The 24,889-nt window shown below is 41.7% G+C and overlaps 1 protein-coding gene across 1 annotated transcript in view; it reads left to right on the plus strand.

Moving 5' to 3' along the window:
* Positions 1–24,889, plus strand: part of adgra1b (adhesion G protein-coupled receptor A1b) — a 223,123-nt gene that overhangs the window by 40,601 nt on the left and 157,633 nt on the right. The window contains 4 exon segments of the mRNA XM_028604301.1: positions 2,020–2,091; positions 2,276–2,347; positions 2,759–2,922; positions 12,385–12,598. Of these exon segments, the coding sequence (XP_028460102.1) occupies positions 2,020–2,091; positions 2,276–2,347; positions 2,759–2,922; positions 12,385–12,598 (522 nt within the window).

Here is a 24,889-nt window from a genome sequence, read left to right on the forward strand (position 1 = left end):
AGAAGATTGGTCAGGGGATAGGACCTGTACAAATGGGGTTACGTTACCTTGCGTAAGCATGGACGCCTGGCCAATAAATGCTATTGAAGGGGCGGGTCTTGGCGTGGCCATAGTGGGATTCGTAATATCGTCAGACTAGTGGGCTGTAGGACCAAAGGGAATTTTTCGGGTTATTGAGAGGTCGGAACAATGGAGCGTTGGAGAAATGACATGGCATCGCCAGCTGACCACACAGAAACTGAAAAGTAACTTTTATTGATCCTTTAATGTGGTTTTCAAAATCTGATAATATTTAGGTTTGGCTTGCTACAAATCTTTATTTTGGTTCTCTCATGATCAGATTGTCTCTATATTTGAAAAAGTCAGCATTGTTTGAATCACTGTTTGTTGAAACTAAATGAAGATGGAAGAATAAAGAAATGCGGCAGGTTGAATAACACATTTTATTGGGGCTTACCTTTTGCTGTAAAGAGTTTCACTAATTTTCAGGGACAGTTGTGTTATGATAGCCTACCTCCTTCGACAGTAGGCTTAGTGCAAGTGCCACATTCAGGTGTCTCTGTCTGTTGTGTGACCCTCACCTTGCAGTTAGTAGCTGTTCGTTTAGAGTATCCCATTCATCATAAACTAATGGTCACACCAAACCAAATAAGGATTTTATGGCAAAACGCCAAAGTGTATTGAAGAAAACTTTTTATTTGTAACAGGATTTATTTTTTGTTTAAGCGTGCAGTAAATACCTCCAGATTTACTACTCCATTGTTAAGAAAATCACAGTATGCATACTAATTTGAACAATGCTTTTTTTTTAAATTTGTTTGGGTTTTAATTAATATAAAAACTTGGACTTTCAAATTTACATACAACTTACATAAAACGTACTTGCAATATATGCGCAATGGTTATAATTTTGGCCTGTAGAAAAATGTATGAGGTTTTTTTTGTCTTTGTTTTTGATTTCTTCTACTCGAGTAATTTTCCTGGTGATTACTGTTATCCTGCCTTTCTACATATAGGCTTTAGAGTGAGTGACACGATTGTAGCCTGATATTTAGTGGGATCTTGGCTGGCAGTGCGTTAGCCGTGCTGATTCGGGGCGCGTGTGCGCCAAGCTCGGGGAGCAGCAGAGTGCTAATTTAAGTGCTCCCCAACTGGTGATTACTCGAGTGCTCTGCTTATTTTCCCACAGCTGCTCCAGCAAAGCAGCTCTTTAATTACAAAGTGTGAGGGCACGCAGCCACGGACGCGACAGCGCTCAGCCACTCGCATACGGAAGCCCACTGCATTTGCACGTGGGTGTGTATGTGAGGTTGTATGTGTGCCAACAATGGTTATATGAGGAGTAAAGGTCAGAATAGATATTTCAGGAAGTTGAGTAGATGAATAAACAGGGTTTACCGACAGCCTTCACAGCTGTTTAAGTTCTGTTTTTTAAAAAGACAAGCATGCATGAACACAGATACTTAAAGGTGCCCTGCCACACAAAACCATTTTTGAAATATGTTAGGTCCATATGTGTTTGTGTTATGTGGTGAATGTAAAAATGAACTGCTACCTCCTCTGTCAGCTCTAGCCACTGAAAAGAAATAAGCAGGGAAATCAGGCCAGTTACAAAAGCTGGTCAGTCTGACATCACGGTGCCTGAGCTCATTACTATTCATTAGCTCGCCCAGTTGCGCTGGGTAAAGGATGCTGACAGCCAGGCTCCATTGGCTAGCTGTTAGCCAATCAGATTCAAACAGCTTAGCTTGTTGAATATTAATTAATTAGAACTGGCAGAAATCAAGCGGAGTCTTCCTGTAGGCTTTCTATACCACGCTAGAATGGCTTGAAACAAGGTAACCAAGGCCTTGGTGCCTTGGTTAGAACTTAAGACATCACCACAAAGTAATGAAATATGTGTGGCAGGGCACCTTTAAAGTTATGTCTGTTATTTTGACTACATGTTTAGTAAAATTGATTTCCACTATATGAACTGAAGGATGTTCTTCTCTCTTTGCCTTTTTTTTCCTTATGTAGGGACCTGTCCAAAAACAGGATTGGCTGTCTCTCGCCTGAAATATTTCTCGATCTGGGCAACCTCTCAAAATTGTGAGTAATTCCTAAATTGAAAACATGCGGTGCACAGCTTAATGCTTAATTTGTACAGTCAGAATATGGTCTTTGATACGGATTTAGTAATGTATAACAAAATACAGTTGTATGGCTTTAGTGCATGCACGGAGTGAGCTGTCTTTGGATGAATGTCTTTGTGTTTTACCTTGTTCACAAACAGGAATTTATCTGGGAACATCTTCTCCACCCTGACCGTGGGACTCTTTACACACCTCGTGGCTCTCAGAGTGCTGTAAGGCAACCACACATGTACATTCAGTTATCTCAGTTGTGGTTAAAACGTGTTTAAACCCTTGTTACAGATCATGCTACAGAGGCAAGGGTAAAAGTCAAGAAGTTATGCTGTTTTCATTGCTCATATTTGACTTATAGCAGTAAAGTCACAGGTGTGACTAATGACAATAACGAGGGCTGTGCTCCATATAGGTGGGCTAGTAAGCAGCAAGTCAGCATGCACAATACCTGCAACCTGGAACTGGCACACATAAATAAAATGAAACTATAATTAATTTGATCAATTACACCAGTTTTTCCTTTTATGACGTGTCAAAATGCCTGCTGTCCGCCTATAGGATGAATGAAGTCGCTCACATTCAGTAACAGAGGCACACAGGTTGTAACTGTGCGCTGGTTTTCCCAACAGGCACTTCAGCACTGAGACTCTGTTCTGTGACTGTCAGCTGAAGTGGCTGCTCCACTGGGCTCGAAGTAACTCGGTGAGGATTAGCAATGACACGGTGTGTGTGTTCCCCACCCACCTCCACGGACTAGAGTTTCGCAACCAACGTGAACAACAGCTCAGATGTGGTAAGGTCATATTAAATAAGCGTGAGGTTAACAGAGTGGGCACTATTGGGTGATACTGATTAACTCATAACTTGATGTAGCTAAGCAACAATAAAATAGTAACTTTTAGAGTAAAAAAAAAAAGAAAGAAAAAAGTTACCTGAAAAGTGTTAAAAAAAGCACATTCACTATGTACTGTTCTATATAATCCACAATATTCATTATTATCCCTGTAGTTAAATTAATTTTGCTGCTAGCTTTAAACCTTGCTAGCTTGCGCATTAACTAGACAACAATAGCTGTAGGTTTAACCTTTTTGCTTGCTGCTAGCTTTAGACCTAGCTAACACTAGCTTGCACATTAGTTAGCTAGACAGCAATAGCTGTAGCTAGGTTAAGCTTTTTTGCCAATAGTAAAGTCACAAAGCTAAAAAAAAAAGAAAAGAAACAAGTCACAAAGCTAAAAACATCACCATTTGGCTAATGTTTGATATAGCCTATCCATATAATTGCAGCATTTAATGTTAGCTCAAAACACAGTATCATATCACCATAACTCGCTAATAGTAATAAAAAAACAATAGCTGTTTTAAATGCATGTTACAAAGAGAATACACCTCAGTGTTATTCTTGCTAGTACCAGTAACTGTATCTAATCTAAGCTTGAATAAAAATTATAGTCATGAATCAGGGAAAGTACTGTAATCAATTACAACTTCTGAAGGGATTAAGATCAGAGAGAAATTAGCATTACTTTTTAAAAGAAATTACTGGTGAAATGGATCCTTTTTATTTTAGAGAATGACGCCAGGGCTACTTGAAAAACATGTAAATATACAACATTATGTGACTTGGTTTCCATGAAATTAGAAATTTTCCTATAAAAGAAAACTCCTAAATGTCCACTTTGCATGCATATCAATGCATCCCTTCATTTATACGTAAACAAACTAAGAAACATATTTTAAACCATCAAACCTCAATAAATTGTAAGAGATTCTTTCATTTTACCTATAAGAGAACACTGGAAAAACTTTGTCAGTACGTGAGATGATCTTATATTAAGATTTGAAATATAGTCTGTTGTTTTGAGTATATTGGATTATATAGTGCTGACTATGCAAGACTTGGTCCAAGTTAATGTTACTTGCCTTGTGTTAATGAGCAATCTGAGATTATGTTAAGGTCTGAAGTTTAAAGTTTGTCTTTTGGCTTGCATGAATTCTCAGCTTTATCTTGGGACAAAATATCTCATTTCAAGATTTAGACTTTTGAAAGGCGCTATACTGGTCTGTGCCGGTGTGAAATATTATGTAGAAACAAGAATAGAACTAATCGTTTAGGTACTGTAATTTGATCTTGCTTTACGACTTCTGGTAAATTGACATGCTTGCTGACTTTATTTTAAGAAATCTTACCGCACTGCCAAATTAGTTTTTCAAGCAAAAGGAAGCTCATTTCGTAAATATTTTCTTTTAAATTTGATAGGACATGTTTGCAGTGAAGATGCAAATATCCCATTCAGATTAATTAGTTTCTTAAAATTAACATTTTGCTGAGCACTGACAAATAGTAACGTATTAGATGTGGGATATCTTTACACAGGAATTAGCTAGATACTGTTTCATTTCACTAATATTACATTTTCAAGTGGTTAGCACAATGAGAACATGATTAAGTAGATGTATTCTGATAATAGGTTTCCCTCCCCACTGTTATCTCTCCACCTGCTGAGAATGGTTTGACAAGCCTATTATAAGCCCCGGGCAAAAATTGTCTCATGATACAGTATTTGTGTATTTGTGTCTATTATGTACCACCTGTGTTGGGGCCAGAGGAAGGAGCTTGTGCTACAGAAGTTGCTCATTCAAATCCTCAGATCACCTGAAGAAATCTGTGCCAGGAAAATGAATGAGCTATACTCTCTCCTGCCTTTCCTGTCTGTCAGAGCCCTTCCAGTAAAGCATATAATTGAGCTGGTAGTCGTTATACTGAAGTTAGCCCAATGGTAGACTGTAGTTGAGCTTGGCAGTTGCCAGTTATGAAAATGTCTGAAAATGTAGCAAAAGGTTGGTGGAAAAGGTCAGGTGTGAGCAGCAAAACCTCTAAAATTATAGTTTTGGAAAAGGGGGGGTCCTTTAGGGTGTGTTTGCCCTTACCCACAGAAGACTAAAACGGAAGAAAGACGATGCTGAGAAAGACCAAAAGAAAGATTGAATAGTAAAACTAAAACGTATTTGTCATTGTTTTATTTTTAGAATGCTAGTGAAATTGTACGTCTAGTTTTAAGCGGCTGACACATTTGTAGAAAAGCCATTGTTATGCACACTTTTGGCAAAACTGGCTAATGTACAGTACATTTTTAAGACTAAATTAGTGCGAAGACTAAAAGATTAAGACAGACATTGTTGCAGTCTATGGTGTCTATCACCAGTGGGTGCATCAAACTGAGTTTATAAGCAGAACAAAACGGCCTCTATACTGACTGGAAGCTACAGTAAAGAGAAAGAGTCTTAACTTTTCACTTTTTTTTTTAAGACCAGTTACAGACAGGCAATCTCCCTGTGCCTCCCCCCCCCCCCCCACCCCCGAATGCTCTATCTTCCTGCTCCATGCTGCGGTCCACAGGGGAATTGTATCTCATGTGATAGAATCATCCTCCTCTTTTCTTTACATCTGGTTCACACAGGGGATATTGCTATGGAATGAGAAAATCATTGGTTAGTAGTGGGGTATGTCTGCGTGTGTTTGTGCATGTGTGCATGTGAGGAAGCGAGGGGACATTATATGGACATTCACCGTATGCATGATGTGTGACACATGTGTGTCCCGGTCTGCAGCATGTACACAGACCGCATCGTCCTGAGACGTCTGCACCGCAGACATTCTGGAGTTATTCTATGTAATCCTAATTTTTTGTGTTCTTCAGTTACACAGAACAATCCAAAGCAATTACAGGGTAATTCTGCGCAGTCCACAGACAAAGAGCCACAAGTGGGTTCCAGTGGTGGGACGAGGAGCGCTCCTTTCAGGCCCCTAAAGCGTCCATTATTGGATTACAATGATAACGTTCTGGGCTCCCTTCTCTTGCCATGCTTGGATCCATCTGCCTCTCCACAGCACAACTCCATCTTACAATACCTTATTCATTTACAACACACAATTTTCAATTGGATACAGTGCGGCGCTCTAACAGCCATATTTTTTAATGCTATTCGATGGTTGTTATTTTCATATGGCTTCACTTTGCAAGGGAAAGTCGTACAGCCGTGTACACCGGCCAGGACCTCGTTAAGGCTGTGTGGGTGGGATATTGCTCAGCACCTAGTGCTAGGTTCTTGTTATCAAGACAAATAATAGGATGAAAATATCCCTCTTCCACACTCGCATACCAAAATATGAATATTTCTCCACTCTTGTCATAGACGTGTCATAGACGAAGCATCGGTTTCTTTCTCCAGCTGCTCCAGCCTGATGGGTAGCAGATGTCTGCGCCATACATTCCAGCAATGAGCCCTTGTCCCTAGGCTGATACAGGTCGGGTACTGCCTGCAAATGAGGGGGAACGGAGGAGCGTGCACAGCTTCCTGCCAGGATCAGGTGCTTCCTGCGTTGAGGTCAGGGCAGGCGTCTGTTTGACTCATCTAGCCACGGCCTTCTGGTTCTTTAACACTGCTGGGGTGAGAGCCACAGCACAGCCATGAGTCCGGAGCTAACATGGCATGTTATGCCTCTGCTATCTAAAGCAGTATTTATTGCATGACGACACAGCAGTGCAATTGCCTTTTTATTGGCATCATGTCATTAAATTGCATTCCACATGCAGGCCCATGTAGTTTAGCCTGTGGTCTGCCTCTAATGATTTCATGATATAGAAATATCATGAAATATAACAACATAGTCTGTCACATGGGTCTTTGAAATTCAGTCACACACCTTTTTTTCAGTTGCTTTGAGAGAGTGATAATGAAGTGACTTCCAAAACACACAGGAGCACACACAGAATGTTTCATTTTCAAAACCTTTTTTTGTATAGCTCATAATTGAAAAGTTAAACCTTTTTGTTTTGTGAATAAAAAAAAAAGTAAAGTCTACTCCATTTATCACTTACTATATAGCTTTCTATCCATACCATACATTTTTACAAAAAAGATCTTTCTTTATTGTCAGAACTTCAAAATCGTGACAGTTACCACAACAACTGTAATGCCAACAGGTGCAGAGAGTTATGGACAGTGTGTGATTATTTCTAGACTTTTTATGATTACTTTTGATTAATACAGTTGTAGATTTAAAATGCTTTTACAAATTGATTAATTCAGTTTCATATTTAGTAGGAAACAGATGAAGACAAATATAAGTGTATGAATGTGAGGTGGAGTTGATAGGTGTACAATTAAGTAAACCAAAACAGTGTAAACTGTAAAAGTCTAAACACGTTTTATTTGTGATCCTACTTTGAAACTAAAATAATCCTCATTTCAGCAGGGGGAGTAGAGAAATATAATTTCTGCTTGGCAAATTTAAAGTTGCAATTCTTAAGGTTTCAACCAAACCATGACCATTGTCTTGTTTTGTAGACGCATTTTTTGACGGTTGTGGTCAGTGCTAAGAAACACTTTGTTTCCTGTTGCTGCAGCAGTTGGATGTTCTTACTTAATACAACTCTGAGACTGTGTCGAGAGTTGTTAATGAGTAAATATAAAAATATAAATGCACTGGATTACATGCATGCAGTATGAAAGCAGTCTGAATCCGTACACATTGTCAAAATGGGCTTTGATTTCTTCAAACATTTAAGGATTTCAAGAAATGTGTTAATTGAGTGAACACTGTCAAAGTCTTTAATTATTGTGGTGGCATGTCCAGGCTCCATTGAGAGAGACTAATACATTAGCTGTATCCTAACAAAGCCCTGGTACTCGGGGTGCATCAGTGTTTATTCCACATACTGAGCCACGCTGCTAATGTACTCACACTCGCACATATGCATACATATCATTATGCCTCTGTCCGGGTCCCTGTCTCTCTTCCTCTCCTCCTCCTACACACACACACACACACACACACACACACACACACACACTCGCACACACCAACCAAACCAATAATTGCCTTTTGCTCTGGCAGTGTCCAACGGCCGAAGGCAAGCAGCCACACTCTGATCCTTGGCTCAAAGCGTTGTTTCAACAGTATCAGCATCGGCCAAGCCAACAGTCAACGGCACCCATGCTGTGTCTGTCGCGTGTCACCCCGCAGGAGAAAACAAAGCCTCAGCAACTGTTGCTGCAGACTTCTCGTAAGAGTCTTAGCACTCTTAACGGGGTCAGCTCAAGTAATTACCCAGAGATGTCATCAAGGGAGATCCAATATTAGTGACAGCTTTTTAATGTTACTCTAGAAAGCCATGGCACTTTTGATTATGCACCTATGATTATGAATTAAAATTGAGGTCACAGCTCTGCATGTGTTAATTGCCGTGATTGCATCGGTTATGCAGGGCTTGACATTAACTTTTTGAGGCACTACATTTCACTTGTCCATGAACAAAAGTCACTTGTCCGGGTAAAGATTTATCATTTTATAAATTTTTTTGTGTTTTGCTAATGCAGAATTTGAACAAACCGTTGAAAGCATCCAAACTCTATAAACATTAATAAAATTAAGTTTAAACAGTAGAAACAAACGTGTCCCAACAATAGATTTCCCCTTCAACAAGAAAAAAGGATCTCCAGACTCATAATACAAAGTTATACTTTGCACGTCGGTGTGCAGAAGTTAATATATTGAGATTCTAAGTGAATATTTTAAAGTTTATCATTACTTTCAGATTCCTGGTCAATATTCTAAGTTACTATGTCAATATATTGAGATATTTTGAGATATTGAGTCAATATATTGAGATAGTAAGTCAATATTTTGAATGTTCTCATTGCTTTGAGATTCTTAGTCAATATTCTGAGTTCCTAAGTCAATATATTGAGATACTGCACCAATATGTTGAGTTACTAAGTCAATATATTGAGATAATGAACCAATATGTTGAGTTACTAAGTCAATATATTATGATATACTGTATATTGAGATTAAGTCAATATTTTATAATTTCTCATTACTTTGATATTCTTTGTTTATATTCTGAGATACTGAGTCAATATATTGAGATACTGATTCAATATTTCGACCAGAGGTAGTGGTGACTTGAACTTATACTATATCTAAAATAATTTTGTAGACATAACAAAGGATTAAGACTAAATGTTGGTGTCAACGTTTTTTTTTCTTTCTACAATTTTACTTTCTACCCGGCAGAAGACTCAGTGGGTTATAGGTTTAGGCCAGTTGTAGGTAGGACAAAGGGGGAGAAATTGACACTGAAACTGTTGAAAAGGTGTAAAAAGCCAATACAGCTTTATTAGATGGCAATAGTCACAACTATGAATGAATGAGTTTAGTGGTCATAACCAAAGGGTAGGGTCAGAAGCTTCAGCTTATATAAGGATACCCTTCTCACATTTTTTAGAGTAACATATTAGGAAAATTTACAAAATAAAGATAAAAATATATTATACAAAAAACAACTAAAGAACATACGCACTTATCCAGATAACTTTCTACATACATGCATACATACAGTGTGTATTCATATGCATGCATACATACATACACTTGCCTACATATATACATACACGCCTACATAATTACTCATTGCCATCCTCCTCTCTTGGACATCCCTCTGGGTGTTCATCACAGCCATTCACAGCTCCAAGAGCAAAGTTGTGTAAGAAGCATGCAGCCATGATAATCATTACCACAATGTCCATCCTGGTGTTCTGCAGGTCTCTTACGCGCCGCCACTTGCACTTCATCCTGCCAAATGCCTGCTCAACGATGACCCTCCCCCGACTGATGTTGACATTTTGCTGGTGGTCAGCATCGGTGAGGGCCCCGTTGTCACGCTTTGGTGTTACAATGAAGGGGAATGCCTGACCAATATAGGCACTGTCCCCAAGCAGACGATAGTCCCCCATCTTCTCCTACCATTCTGTGAAAAAAGTGGAGCCCCGCAGCATCCTAGCATCATGCACCCTGCCTGGTGGTCCAGCAAAGATGTCAATAAAGCGGCCTTCATCATTGACAATTCCCTGGAAGAGGACAGAGTAGTAGGACTTCCTGTTGATGTAATCCCCTCCTCTGATGGGTGGCCTCTGGACCCTGATGTGGCAACCATCTATCGCCCCAATGACTCCATCAAGGCCAGAGATGCGCTGGAAGACAGCAGAAGACATCCTCTTCTCACAGCCCCTTGGCCAAGACACAAAGTTTGTGCCGATCCCTGACATGATGGTCAGCACTTGTAGGATGGCTCCGTGCGTATTTGTCTGATATCTCTCTATAGCTGTTCTGGTTAGCCATATACCAGAGAAACATCAGGACCTTTTTGGGAACAGGCAAGGGGGGAAGTCCATGGCTATGTTCACTGTGCAGGCCGCCCTCCTGAAGCAGTCGAAGGAGCTGCTCAAACCTGGCTCTTCTGATCCGGAAATGACGGGCAAATGTATGGTCATCCATATCCAGCATGATCTCCCACTCCGTTCCAGACTTGAGGATGATCTGCTCTCTGGACAAGAGCACAGCTGATACCACAGCCCTATGTGAATGAGAAAAAGAAATAGAGATTAAAAAAAACTGTAATTAATACAGGTCTTTTAACTCATGTAAAAGTGCGTCTACTACTTTTCGCTGCGTTCGCCAGCAAAGTTTTCATCTTGCACAAGTTGTCAATAACATGCATGAAACATTACCTTTAGCTTTTAAGTACATCTATTTATAATGACAAAAAACGTTATGTAGAAGAGCAACACTGCAAGGAGTTCAATTTCATTTTAGTGACGTCGCCACTGTTTGTTTTTAGCCCATTTCCTGCTAGCTGGCGTACTAGCTAGCTAGCCCTCTAAACGTATCTACTATAACGTGGCTCAAACTTGACCAAAACATACCGAAATATGAGCATACCTTCTGCGTCTTGTGTCCTCTTCCTGGATTTCTTCCTCGGTGTTGTGTAGGTGAAGCACATACTTATTTTGGAGCGCTTGGTACTCGGCCAGTGCTACTATAGCAACAGCTTTCCGGGTGGCGTCCATGTTTTTTTTTTCTCCGACTCGGACGCATACCAGAACGCTTGACATGCGGAAGTGACGTCATATCCGAGGTCCGAGTCGGTTTGTTGAGAATAATAGAACGCAGCATTAATGTCGAGCCCTGCCGGTTATGTATTACCATAAACCGGTGGGCTCGCTACTTTTTTGCTGCTCAAGGGAACTTTTGAGTTGTGGGTTTGAGACATTTGCCCATTTCACCTGATCTTTCAGTGTTTTTTTTGTTTTTTGTTTTCAAACCAATGCATGGAGCAATAAAATACTTTATGACCCGTATATCGAATTGGCTGTCAGCAGTAACATCCACAATGGATTGGAATACAAGCGAAGGCAAAGCACTTGCTTATGCTGCTCTTTGGAGTGTGTCCAAGGAAATGTCTTGTGTGAACGAAAGCGCTCTGAAGGCATTCCCGAGGTGGTAAAAGCGAGCTGGCAATGCACCGGGCTAATCCTGGAGCAAAAAAATAAATAAATATGTATGTATGTATGTATGTGTATATATATATATATATATATATATATAGTTTGTACATGGCCTGTCTATACTCACCAAACCTGGCCTGTCTATGCTCACCAAACCTGGCAACAGTGATACATCTCCACAGGTTTGTCCTGATTAGAGAAATTGTGTGTTCTATAGCTGCAGTATGATTAGATCAATCAGGTCCTGAGGGATTTTCACAACAAATCAAACCCCCCTCCTGTATTCTGGCACCGGACTAAACACTCTCCCCTCTCTTCTAATCTCACCCTTATCGTAGCCGTATTCTCTGGCAAAAAGTCTTGAGGACTTAGCCAGCTGCTTGCTAAGTAATCGTATCACTGGTGTTGTGGCAGGCTTCCATTGTGAACATGTAAGGAGTCAAGGAGAGACCAGGGGAGAGCTCAAGGCCTCTTCTTTATCAGCTGATGTTCATCTCTCATAGCAACAGCAACGACATGTGGGAATGACGGGGGGGGAGAGGTGTGACCTTGACAGAGTGTGTGTGTGTGTGTGTGTGTGTGTGTGTGTGTGTGTGTGTGTGTGTTGATAATATTGTGGCGGCATACACATGTTTGTGTATGTAGGGGCATGCGCTAACAATTTGTGGTCATGTGTGCAGGTTTCATATGCGTCTGATTTCAATTCATGCATGTAATTGCTAGATTTTAATACCACTTGCAATACCGATCCCCCCTAAAACCTCCATTGTGCCTCCTGTGTTCTTCTCCCAAGGATGGAAGAATGCCCTCTGCCTCTCTTCCTCTACCTTTCCCTCCTCCGGAAGGGGGAAGGGAAGGTTTACTAGCTAACCTCCTTGTTTTATCCTCTGCTCGTCTTCCAGATGGACCTCTGGAGATGCCCCTCTTCCAGCTCATCCCCTCCCAGAGACAACTGGTTTTTCGCGGAGACCGTCTACCCCTGCAGTGCACCGCCTCCTACCTGGACCCTTCGTTGGAGCTGCGGTGGCGTCACAACGGCCACAGCGTCACCACGCAGGAGGACCGGGGCGTCTACGTGGAGGAAACCCTGCTTCACGACTGCTGCCTGCTCACCAGGTACGCACACAGGAGAGAGGAGGGTTGCACTAACACGCATGCACACACACACACACACACACACACACACACACACACACACACACACACACAAACTTGCAAGGATGAAATATAAAGATAAGTCCACCCGTGCAGATAAAGTCAAAACAGTATAGATAAATGGTCTCATACTGTTAGAGAAACACACACTTGCAGACAATTCATGTTCATTCATTCAGCACACACATGTTGACAGGGGTCACTGCAAGTCCCACACAGACACGGATGTAACACACACACACACACACACACACACACACACACACACACACACACACACACACACACACACACACACACACACACACACACACAGGCATCTCTCACTCACCCATAGGAGCTGTGATTTACCTTTTGTTATGGGCGCCCTTGATAAGGATCTGAAAGGACAGGACAGAATTGGCTTGGCAGCATGCCAACACCTTAAAGCAATCTGCGGCTCGTCTCTAGAGATTGGCCGTCCAGCCAATCCCTCCGCGCCGGCGCAAGCCGAGCACACGCTAAGAGGAACAGATGCTGAATCATAATTGCGGTGATAAAGTAGACTGGCAATACTGGTTTCACACATTTTTTTTTTTATAGAAGACATTGCTGCAACCCTCCATCCTCTTTCTGTCTTTTTTTTTTTTCTTGGTGTGTGTGTGTGTGTGTGTGTGTGTGTGTGTGTGTGTGTGTGTGTGTGTGTGTGTGTGTGTGTGTGTGTTAGTTAAATGCATTTGACATAATGCCGTGGCAACAGGGCTCAGACGCAGGAGCATATTGCTGTTGATTAGTTTAACTGCTGCCTGCACTGACTCTGCCTCTCTAACATAAATATTGATGGAGTGCTGACAGAAATATGTATCCTTGTGTCAACAGGGCCAGAACGCCTCTTGTTGTGTGGTTTATTTGGCAACAGCTACTTTTCCGCTCCATTTCTGGGAAGGTTTACCATTCCCCCGACTGCAAACGCCACAAATATCAATATTTCTTTATTTTCATTATGTACCAGCTTACTGTTTGACATTCTCGCTGATCCCCATGGTGAAAGCTCTGCCTTGAATAATTGGATTAAAGGGTAGAGAAGGCACTTTTAGTGAAGGTTCAGTGTCTCAGTAGGGATGTTTCTTGGCGTAGTTTATTTGTATTGTAGTAAAAATTTATATTGATCAATGAAATACTTTTTCAGTCACTACTCATTGCCTACCATTATCCATTATCAACAGTGGTGAAGACTAAAGTACTGTACTTAAGTACAGTTTTAAGATACTATTATTTCAGGTTTATGCTACTACATACTTAATTACCTCACTGCAGAAATATTGCACTTTTTAATTGACATTTTATTTGATAACTATATTTACTTAATCTGACGAGCCAGGTGGTTTGTTACACAGAACCATCTGAGAAGCCGTCTGAAGAAAACGGTATGGGAAAGGGCAGGCACTTACCTAAAAGAATTACCTGGCAGGTGATTGGATGAACCATCTGTCGTTACGCCCGCCATTGTTGTTTTGTCGCAGCGTCTCACACACACCTTAACCGCGCCCGTAGCTGCCAGTAGCTCCGTGATATTGTGATATCTCAACAATCCAGCTGGCGTGCAAGGAAATATTTACAAGTTCTTTGCAGATTTAGATTTTAAAAAGAAAACGTAATCCGCTTAAAATACGATGCATGTGATGATGCATAGTTTCAGGTTCCTAAAAGCATAAAAAGTGACAATAACAATTAGCTCCGCCTCTAGCTACAACAGTAAAATGCTGCTTACACATCAAGGTATAAGTACCAATATATTAAATAATTGAATATACATGTTTCTAATATAATAACCCTGTAAAAGGTGCTTTTGTTGACTTATTTTGTTGACAGTACCTCTGTACTTACTTGAAGCTGCATTAAACAATATTATTACATTAACGTCAAATCAAATGACTATGTGTGACTAGGTGATAGATAGTCTGGCATTGCCAAACCTACCTCCACAGCGCTGCAGAGGAGGGTCTGGCTAGTCCACACAGCATTCCGGGATGGGATATTGTCATATTAATCATTTCAATGATGCTATAACCACATAGAGACTCTGAATACCATCTTCCAAACCGATTATCAGACGTTAGACGATAAAACTCACTAAACAGTAGTGAGATTTCTGTTTGAAGTCACTGGCTCATCAGAGAGGAGATGAATCCTTATTGTAAGGTGTCTCGATTGAGGAGACTTAGGATTTAGCAGTACTGTGTATATCCAAGAGTCTATCTCTCCCTGGGAAACGGCAAAAAAAAGAAGAGAGAGAGAAGAGAGCTAAGGTGTGTGTGTGTGTGAGGCCTCTTTACCCGGTTTTCACTGACCCTCAAAATGAGACAGTCCCGGAACGCAATATTCCCTTATCATGAAGCAGCCTAGACTCCCTCAATCTCTAGAGACACATATACATTCTTACTTGAACACACAACAGGTTTAATGTTGGAGTATGGCCAAGTATATCTTCTCATCCCCTGACTTGTGACTAGACCTAATGTTACCTAAATTCCCCCCCTTGTCTCAACCCTACCACAACATGGTGTTTCTGGAAATTCCACCACATAATGTGTAATGAATAGAATTTCCTACAGTGGTGGTACCGTGGAGGTATCAGTACACATGTCGCGATATTTGTCAACGGATAACCAGGAAGACCTGTGTATATTATGACGTGTTTATAACGTGGATTTCAATAATTCAAAAAGTGTTCCGAACTGAGTTGTTCTTCATATTGGTTAGATGTCAGGCAGACATCACGTTAGGTGCCATTGTAAGTATAACTTCTTATGCGACTGACCCTCCAATTTGGCTGTGTACTGACTGGTGACGTCTGTCAGCTCCTCTTCAGTCCCATCAGTTCAAACTGTACTGCTTCTCCCCCGCCTCCTCAAAAAACAAGTCCCCCAAAATTGTGACTCTGCTTTTCCAGCTCAGTGTCCCAATGGAACATGATGGATTTCTCATTGCTCACATTCTAATTAGGGCCCCCTGCAATTACCCACTGCTCTCCTCTTGTATACACAAATAATGTAATTTTCTCCCCCAAGTGGAACCCATTCTGGCCATGTTTCTCTTGGCACCTAAAATGGATCCCTCCTGTAGAAAACCTGCAAGGAGCAGACATTTCCATAGCTGAAGAGCAACAGAGTTCGGTCCAACAAAAACAATCTGCTGTGCCTGGGCTGATCTTCACCCTTCGCCCTGAGCAATCTTAAATTACACTGTTGAGCGAGAAGTGCGGGGGGGGAATTAAGGTCCTGTGATTTAACTGATCCGGCAACTCGTTAAGAAAAAAAAAAAAAACGGAACTAATGTTTTGGCCTTTGACATGCCAGACGCTGTCACTGCTTGTCAATGTATTAGAGCTGTAATCAGGCTTTAAAAGTTAGGCCCGACAAGGCCTGAGCCCGACAAGTAGATTTTGATTGACAACTTTGAAAAGCCCAAACACGTTTACAGCCCGACTGTACAAAAGGCCGTCCATCAGCAGTGATTGTTAGAGTGCATGTCGGAGAATAGCGCAGACACGCGCTTCACACTGCGAGCGGGCACGCGCACGTGCACCACTCGGCGGAAAAGGGAGAGAAAGAAAAAAAGAGACTGCCGCTGTCCGGAGGACTAACACCGACATTATTCAAATGTGTGCACGCACACAGCTCTTTTGCCTTTTGTCAAGAATGAGTCATTTATATATTTTTTTAAATTGCCCATATTATGAAAAAAAACACTTTTTCTGGGATTTGGGGTGTTCTTGTGTCTCTGGTGCTTCCACACACATACAAACTTTGAAAAAAATCAGTCCATGCTGTTTTGAGTGAGATACGGTTTGTGAATGTGTCCTGCCTTCAGTCTCCGGGTGAGCTGTTCAAAATCGGCACGGCTTGTGACGTCACAAGCCAGAAATGGGCTGGCTAACCGCAACCGTTAGCTAACGCTAGCATGCTACCTCGTTCTCAATATCAAAGCACTGCTACAACACACACAAGTTCACCATGATCTACAAAAGAACTACTTACATGTGTGCCCTCATTTAGAAGAAGTCTCCCAGCTAATCCTGCCTTGTAACTGACCAAAGTTGGAGAAACAGGCTTTCTTTTACTATCTCTAGAGTTAGCTAGCTGACATGATCTACATCTGAGCTACTGAGCATGTGCGAGTGCAATCAAAGATAGTACAGAAGAAGAAGAAAAGAGGTCTCACTCTGTAGCTAAAACAGAAACCAGGTGAAAAGAGGATCTGCAACAGTGAGAGAGAGCTGTGCAGTACAACAAAAATATGTTTTTTGAAAATTAAACCATGTAAACCTATTCAGGTACAACCTTAAAATACAGTTATGAACCTGAAAATGAGCATAATATGGGCGCTTTAACATAATTTATTCATGACTAACATAGGCTATAGGCCACTTGGAAGTTGGAACAAAGAAATAAAATAAAGGTATTTTATTTCTTTGGCCAGCCTCCGTTTCACCTCCTCAGCATCCATTTTCGCACTAATCGAAACCCGTCACCTGACCACTCATTTACTGCGCAACCAGGAGCGCAAGCCCGAGCCCGGCCCGATCCCAGCCCGAGCCCGTGTAAAATGATAGAAATTAAGAACCAAACCCGACAAAGATCTTCAGCTCTACAATGTATTAGTCGTTAGGGCCCGTGTTGTTGTGGTTCACCGTGGATAAATGTCCTCTGAGTCAGTCAGCCTCGCCCTGCATGCCCCATCAGAGGGGAAAGACTGAATACACAGGATTTAGCGCGGGGCTTTAAGCCCTCGTCTGGATTTGTCGCACAGTGTTGCAGCGACGCGGGCGGAGATGCCAAAGCCTCAGTGAAGTGACCCCTTTGAAGGTGAACCCAAAATGTTTTGTGATTTTGAAAACCGTTTTCTCAGCTAAATTCTGCTCATCCTGCTTTAGGCCGCAGGCATTCAAAACATGACATGATCTTTGCTTACTTCAACAGACATCATTTTATGAAATATGTTCTTTCTGTTTGTAGTGTAGCGTTGTATTGTATTTATGTGTCTATTATCTCCCGCCCACTTTCACACTGTGCCGTGTCATTATAGCCTGTTATTTGCTGGCGCAGGTGGGCCGATAAGCTGATCCGTTTCCATTGCTCACAGTGAGCAGCAGCAAAAAAAAGCAGGCCCCGTGAGGCCTGATGGTTCTGCAATGTGCGCCAGAGTCCTGCTGAGTAATAGTGTCAAGCCAAACTCGCAGTATTTGCTATGCTAGCGGCAGCAGTGGGACCAGCCTGTGATTCATGTTTGATTAATCAAACATTTTAGAGCCCTGTAGCTAGCTACGGCAGACACGTTGGATGTATCTTACTTAATCCTCTCCATTTTTAATCAGGCTAATCTTGCACAAAATGAAGAACCTGGTTTGGAAATATCACTGAAGGCAAAAGGAAAAAGGGAAATGTTTCTTCGTGTCCCTGATTGTGATCTCTCTAAAGCTCTCTTTCTGTGTTTTTTTTCTCCCCTGTCTCTGCTGCTGCTTACAAACATAAACTTTAATTTTTTTTAATTCTACCCGCATCTCTTTCCTCTGTTATTGCATTCTACTGTGTTTTATTTAAATCCTTGCCTCTGTTGCACTTTTTGTTGTTTTTCCTCATTTTCTGTCAAGAATTCAACCCTCTGTTTACAAGCTTTCAGATGCTAAGGAGACCAAATTTGATTATAGTCACATTTACAATTGTACCTCTGGGTTCATCACTTTACAGCTTGCCAGTTTCAGTCAATAAAGGAAAAATACAATCTCTTGGTTAAATTGGATGAAGTTTAACAAGGATAAAGTGAAATGTTAATTATAAACTACTCTAGTGTAGAGTTATGGATAGAGCGGGTTAAGACAAGGGTGCTAATTTCAAATGGATGCTGCTCCAACAGGAATAGTGTGTTCATTTTATCAAGTGAGTTATGCGCGTATGCCTATGTGCATGCTAAACATGTATTACTCCTCCTGGCATCTAAATGTTTAAGGGAACAGTCAAGGTTCAAAGTAGCACATTTATTATATATATATATATATATATATATATATATATATATATATATATATATATATATATATATATATATATTAATTTATTTATATAGTTATCCACTGTCCTGACAAGCTGTGATAAAACACAAATTCACCGAGTGTGATCAGCAAGCTTGCATAAAAGTATCCCTGCTTTGGAACATTTGTTGGGTAGAGGGGACAGATTGAAAGTGTACAGTCTCGTAAGCAACCTTATGTAAACAAATTGTTAAATATCAGCGTACAAGCATAAATGTTCGTAATGAGTCCTTGGGGAGCTGCTCCACAATGGTGCAGTGTTAGCATGGATGTAGGTCAGTGCTTTGTGAATGTGTGCCCCGGCCCTACTGCTTTTTAACGTACCGGAGCCATTACTTCATAAGTTTATTATGTGAGGATAACCTTTTTTTTTTAATGTAAACTGGATTGGCTGTTGGATGGTTTCCTCAGCTCTCCTTGTTTTGTCTGGCTGCAGCAGTTCACAGAGGACGTTTGTGATCCGGCTGCAGTAGTGAAGTTTTCCGGTGGGAGAAAGGGAGGGAGCAGCAAAAGGAGAGGAGAGGTGGGCGTTTGGGTGTGTACGTGTGTTTGGGTGGGGTGGGGGTGGGGGGTGGGTTATTTCCCTGTGTATTCCCGAGCATTCAGACAGTTGGCCCATGTTCAGCGATGATGTAACTGTCCCCTCTGCAGCCTATTCATGCTCAGAGAGGACAAGTGCAGCAGCTCTGTCACACACGCCTGCATGCATGTAATCACACAGTTGCAATTAACCTGTTTGTTTTATGTACTGTACAAGGACCCCTGTTGTTCCAGTCATAATTTATCATGTGAACATTTGCCTAAAAGATTAATAAATGACCAATTTGGTTTAATGACCTTTAACCAACTGCTCAAGCCCCTATAATTTAACATTGGTAATAGTGTGCCCTCTTAATGTAAAGCAATGCTGGAGTATATTTTATTAATTACCTGCATTATTTCTTTCTAGCTGGGGCTGGGGAGTGGGACTGTTTAAGTTGCAGGAAATGCATGAATAAACAAGGCTATGTCTGGACATGTGACATTTGATTGGCTATTTCATTGTCTATCTCAAGTACCATATGCCCACCACAAACACTGGTCGTGACACTTGATGATTCAAAAGTACTGCTAACAATAACAATTGCTGTTCTTTTAAATAAAACCAAGACAATATCCAGAACACTCACAAGTGCAGTCAGAAGGCAGACTGATGCAAACATAGATAACAGGCTTTGAGGGGCAGAACTATATATATATATATATATATATATATATATATATATATATATATATATATATATATATATATATATATATATATATATATATATATATATAGGTACTGTTGTAAATCACAAAAAGTTGCATCTTTAGTAACAGAATATATGAGCCATGAGTCCTGCTCATATACCAGCTGCAGTAGCCAGTATCCCCCGGCCTATAACAACGCTGACTTTACTGTAGAATGTCTCCGGTGGTCTCTCCTTCCTGTTCTAAGTTTGTCTCTCAACGCCTGCCTCCACTTGCTTATTTTCACTTGTTCCTTGTACCTTGACAACGTTGTTGGATGATGAAGCAATGCATTTGTAGTATGAGGCTGGGATTCCAATGCAAAGGGAATAGCAGTTTACTTTGAAGTGACCTGTGGAGTTTTTGACATCTGGTCCCCATTTAGTTTGTCTCATGCACGCATATGAAGATGCACATGCCACATCACTGCTAATTAGTTTCACACTTCCACTGATCTACAGGTAGGAGGCAATGCACGAGCAAAGGCAGGAAAAAAAAAGAGTGATTTCTAAGTAAACATGGATGTAAACAGTGATAAGAAAGGGCATCTTTGCAAATGCTGCATTCATGCCACCTGGGAATAACAGGGACCGCCCCCGTGATTACGTTGTTTTTCCGACTGCCAGCGTGGCGTCACATGGTCGGGATGCATGTTGTTCTTCTTCTGTTATATTGGCGTTTGGCATAACAACTTGTTTCATGACTGCCACCAACGGTTGGGCGTAGCCTAGAGCATCAGGTGGGTGAAAACATGGAGGCCACAATAACAAAAGATGTGCTGCTCTTTTCTTATACGAGCATACAAACAGCACATGGAGAGGTTTGTTTTGTGTTATCTGCAGGACAACAAACGGGAAAGGACACGGAGACATTGTTGTTTTTTATACATGGGCCTATTTATGAATAATGTTATGTCTGTGTATGTTTCTTGGCAGAGGCGTTTGTCCACAATAAACAGTTTATTGTCATTGAAATATGTTCAGTGAACCAAAGTCGCCTCCATCAAACGTCAGTTGTCAACAACTGTGAAACTCTGTTAGCAAAATCTAGACCGAGTTTCCCACTGTCAGTACCCAATCCGTTCCAACTGCACAATCCGTTCTGCGCATGCGCAAGATGTTCACGCATTCGCAGATGATAATACTGTTTTACGACCTGCCCGATCTGTTCCACGCTAGCCTCCACCCAAGCTAACGTTAGTTTAGCTAACAGCTAATTTGGCTAACCGCTAGCCGACAAATAACGCATGCGCAGAACGGATCGTGCAGGCAGAACGGACAGCTAGATTCAGTCTAAAATAACGTTAAGTCAAACATAATGGGAAAAGCAGGCTACAGCAAAATTAAGACTTTACAGTAACAATAAAGACAAGTATTGAGTGATTGTATTTTAAATGAGCACAAGTAAAGTAGAACTGACGTAACAGCTGTTATATATGTTAACGTTTGTTTTGAAGTTTTATTTTGAGGGTCTTTTAAAAGTTTGCATGCTGTCTCAGCAACCGGTTAGCCGAATTAGCTGTTAGCTAAACTAACGTTAGCTTAACTGTGGAGGCTGACGGACAGCAGACCGCTACAATCAGCTAGCGGTTAGCCAAATGAACTGTTAGCTAAAGTTACGTTAGCTTCCCAGTGGAGGCTAACGGCAGATCGCTATAATCACCTAACGGTCCGCCCGAATTAGCTATTAGCTAAACTAACGTGAATTAGCTATTAGCTAAACTAACATTAGCTTCCCGGTGGAGGCTAGTGTGGGAACAGATCGGGTAGTGTCGTAAATCATCGTACCACAGCGCATGCGCGAACATCTTGCGCATGCGCAGAACGGATTGTGCAGTTGGAACGGATCGGGTACTGACACCCACCTCTGATTCCCACAGGAAGTGACGTGAATTATGACGTTTTAACTCGGAAAAATGTTTTTCCGATGTCTATGAACGCAGCAAAAGGCTTTATGAAGAAGGAAATGACACATTTTGAACACGTTTGTTTCACATCAAGGATACACACAATGCATTTGGGTTAGTGACACTTTTCTTTGTTTACAAGAAAACTTCACGGGACACCTTCACTCAAGTTAATACAGTGTGCTTTATGTAAACATCAGACCTGGGGTCTCATTTATAAACGTGGCGTACGCAGAAAACGGGGCTGAAAATGTGCGTACGCTACTTCCCACGCTAAGGTTGTGATTTATAAAAAACAAACTTGACGGGAGAAGGTGCGGTCCTCCACGCAATCTCTGACCCATGCGTACGCATTTTGGAGACAAAATAGGAATTGGCGACGCAGATGGTGAGGTGGTGAACTGAAGTCAGACTGCAGAAAGTACATGTGGGAATAACAATTACTCTTAATATGTTTAAGTATTAATGCCTCACGCACATTTCTTCACACCATATCATGAAGATGAAATCCAGCAGTGTTATTTGCGCTTGTCCATCCATCCATCCATCCATCCTTGTCCGCTTATCCGGTGTCGGGTCGCGGGGGGAGCAGCTCCAGCAGGGGACCCCAAACTTCCCTTTCCCGAGCAACATTAACCAGCTCCGACTGGGGGATCCCGAGGCGTTCCCAGGCCAGGTTGGAGATATAATCCCTCCACCTAGTCCTGGGTCTTCCCCGAGGCCTCCTCCCAGCTGGACGTGCCTGGAACACCTCCCTAGGGAGGCGCCCAGGGGGCATCCTTACCAGATGCCCGAACCACCTCAACTTGCTCCTTTCGACGCAAAGGAGCAGCGGCTCTACTCTGAGCTCCTCACGGATGACTGAGCTTCTCACCCTATCTCTAAGGGAGACGCCAGCCACCCTCCTGAGGAAACCCATTTCGGCCGCTTGTACCCTGGATCTCGTTCTTTCGTTCATGACCCAGCCTTCATGACCATAGGTGAGGGTAGGAACGGAAACTGACCGGTAGATCGAGACCTTTGCCTTCTGGCTCAGCTCTCTTTTTCGTCCTGGCAGTGCGATAGATTGAATGTAATACCGCACCCGCTGCGCCGATTCTCCGACCAATCTCCCGCTCCATTGTCCCCTCACTCGCGAACAAAACCCCAAGGTACTTGAACTCCTTCACTTGGGGTAAGGACTCATTCCCTACCTGGAGAAGGCATTCCATCGGTTTCCTGCTGAGAACCATGGCCTCCGATTTAGAGGTGCTGATCCTCATCCCAACCGCTTCACACTCGGTTGCGAACCGATCCAGTGAGTTTGCGCTTGTACTGAGTGATAATTGTTGGATAGACACCTCCAACTCAAATCTTAAATCAAAACTCGTTCTTAATATTTAATCAGCGCTGTCTCGCAGTCACATTGTCCGCTACGGAGCGCAGGAGGAGATGGCCCGAATGCACGGAATACAGGATAGCATCAAATACCCTAGCATTAGATAACTGCAGAACACAGTGTAAATAACTAAATATCTGTCTTTAAAACTGTGCATATATCATCAAATGTCAAAGTCTGGAAATACAGCCGTTAAGCTCTCGCAAAATCGTTACACTTAATGTCCTCGTTATCGGTCCAAACTTTAATACTGTTCATATTCATATAACAAAACCTGCATGAAGAAAAGTGTGTTTGCCTATTTCACTTTATTTTGTCTTCAAATTGTATCTCGGGGTGGGGGATACCACTAGTTGATGCTGTGATTTTAGCAAGGTGTTAACAATCAAAAATTGTTGTAAACAAATAAATACTGCGGTGAACCCGTGCGTAATGCAGGAGGACTGGAATGGAAGAATCAGGAGAGAGACACTTCAAGGACCATGATGATGATGAAATTCCATAATATAGCTGTAATAGTAATATAGCTGCGCTTTGGATCTATGTACTGAATTGGATCCAGTGGAGAGGGCAACGCACCGGAACCGTGCCATATCCCGGTCCAAATACAGGTCCTCGCCACTCTAGGGGAAACCGGCTGTTTCCAGAGGGAAATGTCAGACAGCTAAGTGTTTTTTTAAATAAATATTATATATAATCTTCAACTTCATCACTAAGGCTTGTTTGGATATAATATATAGTTCTGTTAAATCTTATTATATATGTCTGGTATATCGAAGCTGTCCCAGAGTGCCTTAATGCCTGCTGTTTTGGAAGATTTTATTAATAAAGATAGTCTATAGATCCAGTTTCCCTACACTGTGAGCGTCAGAGTTATTTGATTTTTTTTCCCCGCCAGTCGTCATGATTCAGCGTAACGAAAGAACAACCGCCAGGGTCATTGACATACTGATCAGCATTCACGAGGTGCTTTGCATTGACTATTTATGGTTAAAAATGGGCGTGTACAGGGCGGGATAAGAGGCTGATCCACGTACGCACACTTGTAGTCAATCTGTGATTTATAAAGGGAACATTGCTTACAGGTGTGCGTACACACGGTTTTATAAATCTGAATTGTTTTCGGCAAACGCCATTTTGGGCTTTTGGTCGTACATACACTTATAGTAAGGATCCTACGCACAGTTTTATAAATGAGACCAATGAGCTCTGTCACTCTGCACCAGACCATAGACTGTAACTTTTTTTGTGCAAACGTATGCAGCTTCTTCTTCTCTGGTTGCAAGTCGCAATTAAAAAGAAGTAGAAGAAGAACTGCAATGTGTCGGACCCATAGACTGTTCATATTAATAATATAATAATAATTAACTAATAATATACAGTCTATGATTGGACCCATGGATGTGTCTGCGAACTGAGCGGCAGACGTTAGCATGGACATAAATCAGCTGTTATCCCTTAAAATGACTGATGCAGAGCGGGTGCCGACATCTGAAGCTTTGCCAGTTACGCTGCAAAAGCAGCAAGGCATCCAGGGATGCAGCAGTCAAGACCTGCTTTGTGATATCCCACAAAAACAGTAAGCCATTTTCTGAAGGGGAGTTTATTAAAAAGTGTTTGGTGGAC

The sequence above is a fragment of the Perca flavescens genome, chromosome 17 (assembly GCF_004354835.1).
Source record: "Perca flavescens isolate YP-PL-M2 chromosome 17, PFLA_1.0, whole genome shotgun sequence".
NCBI lineage: Eukaryota > Metazoa > Chordata > Actinopteri > Perciformes > Percidae > Perca > Perca flavescens.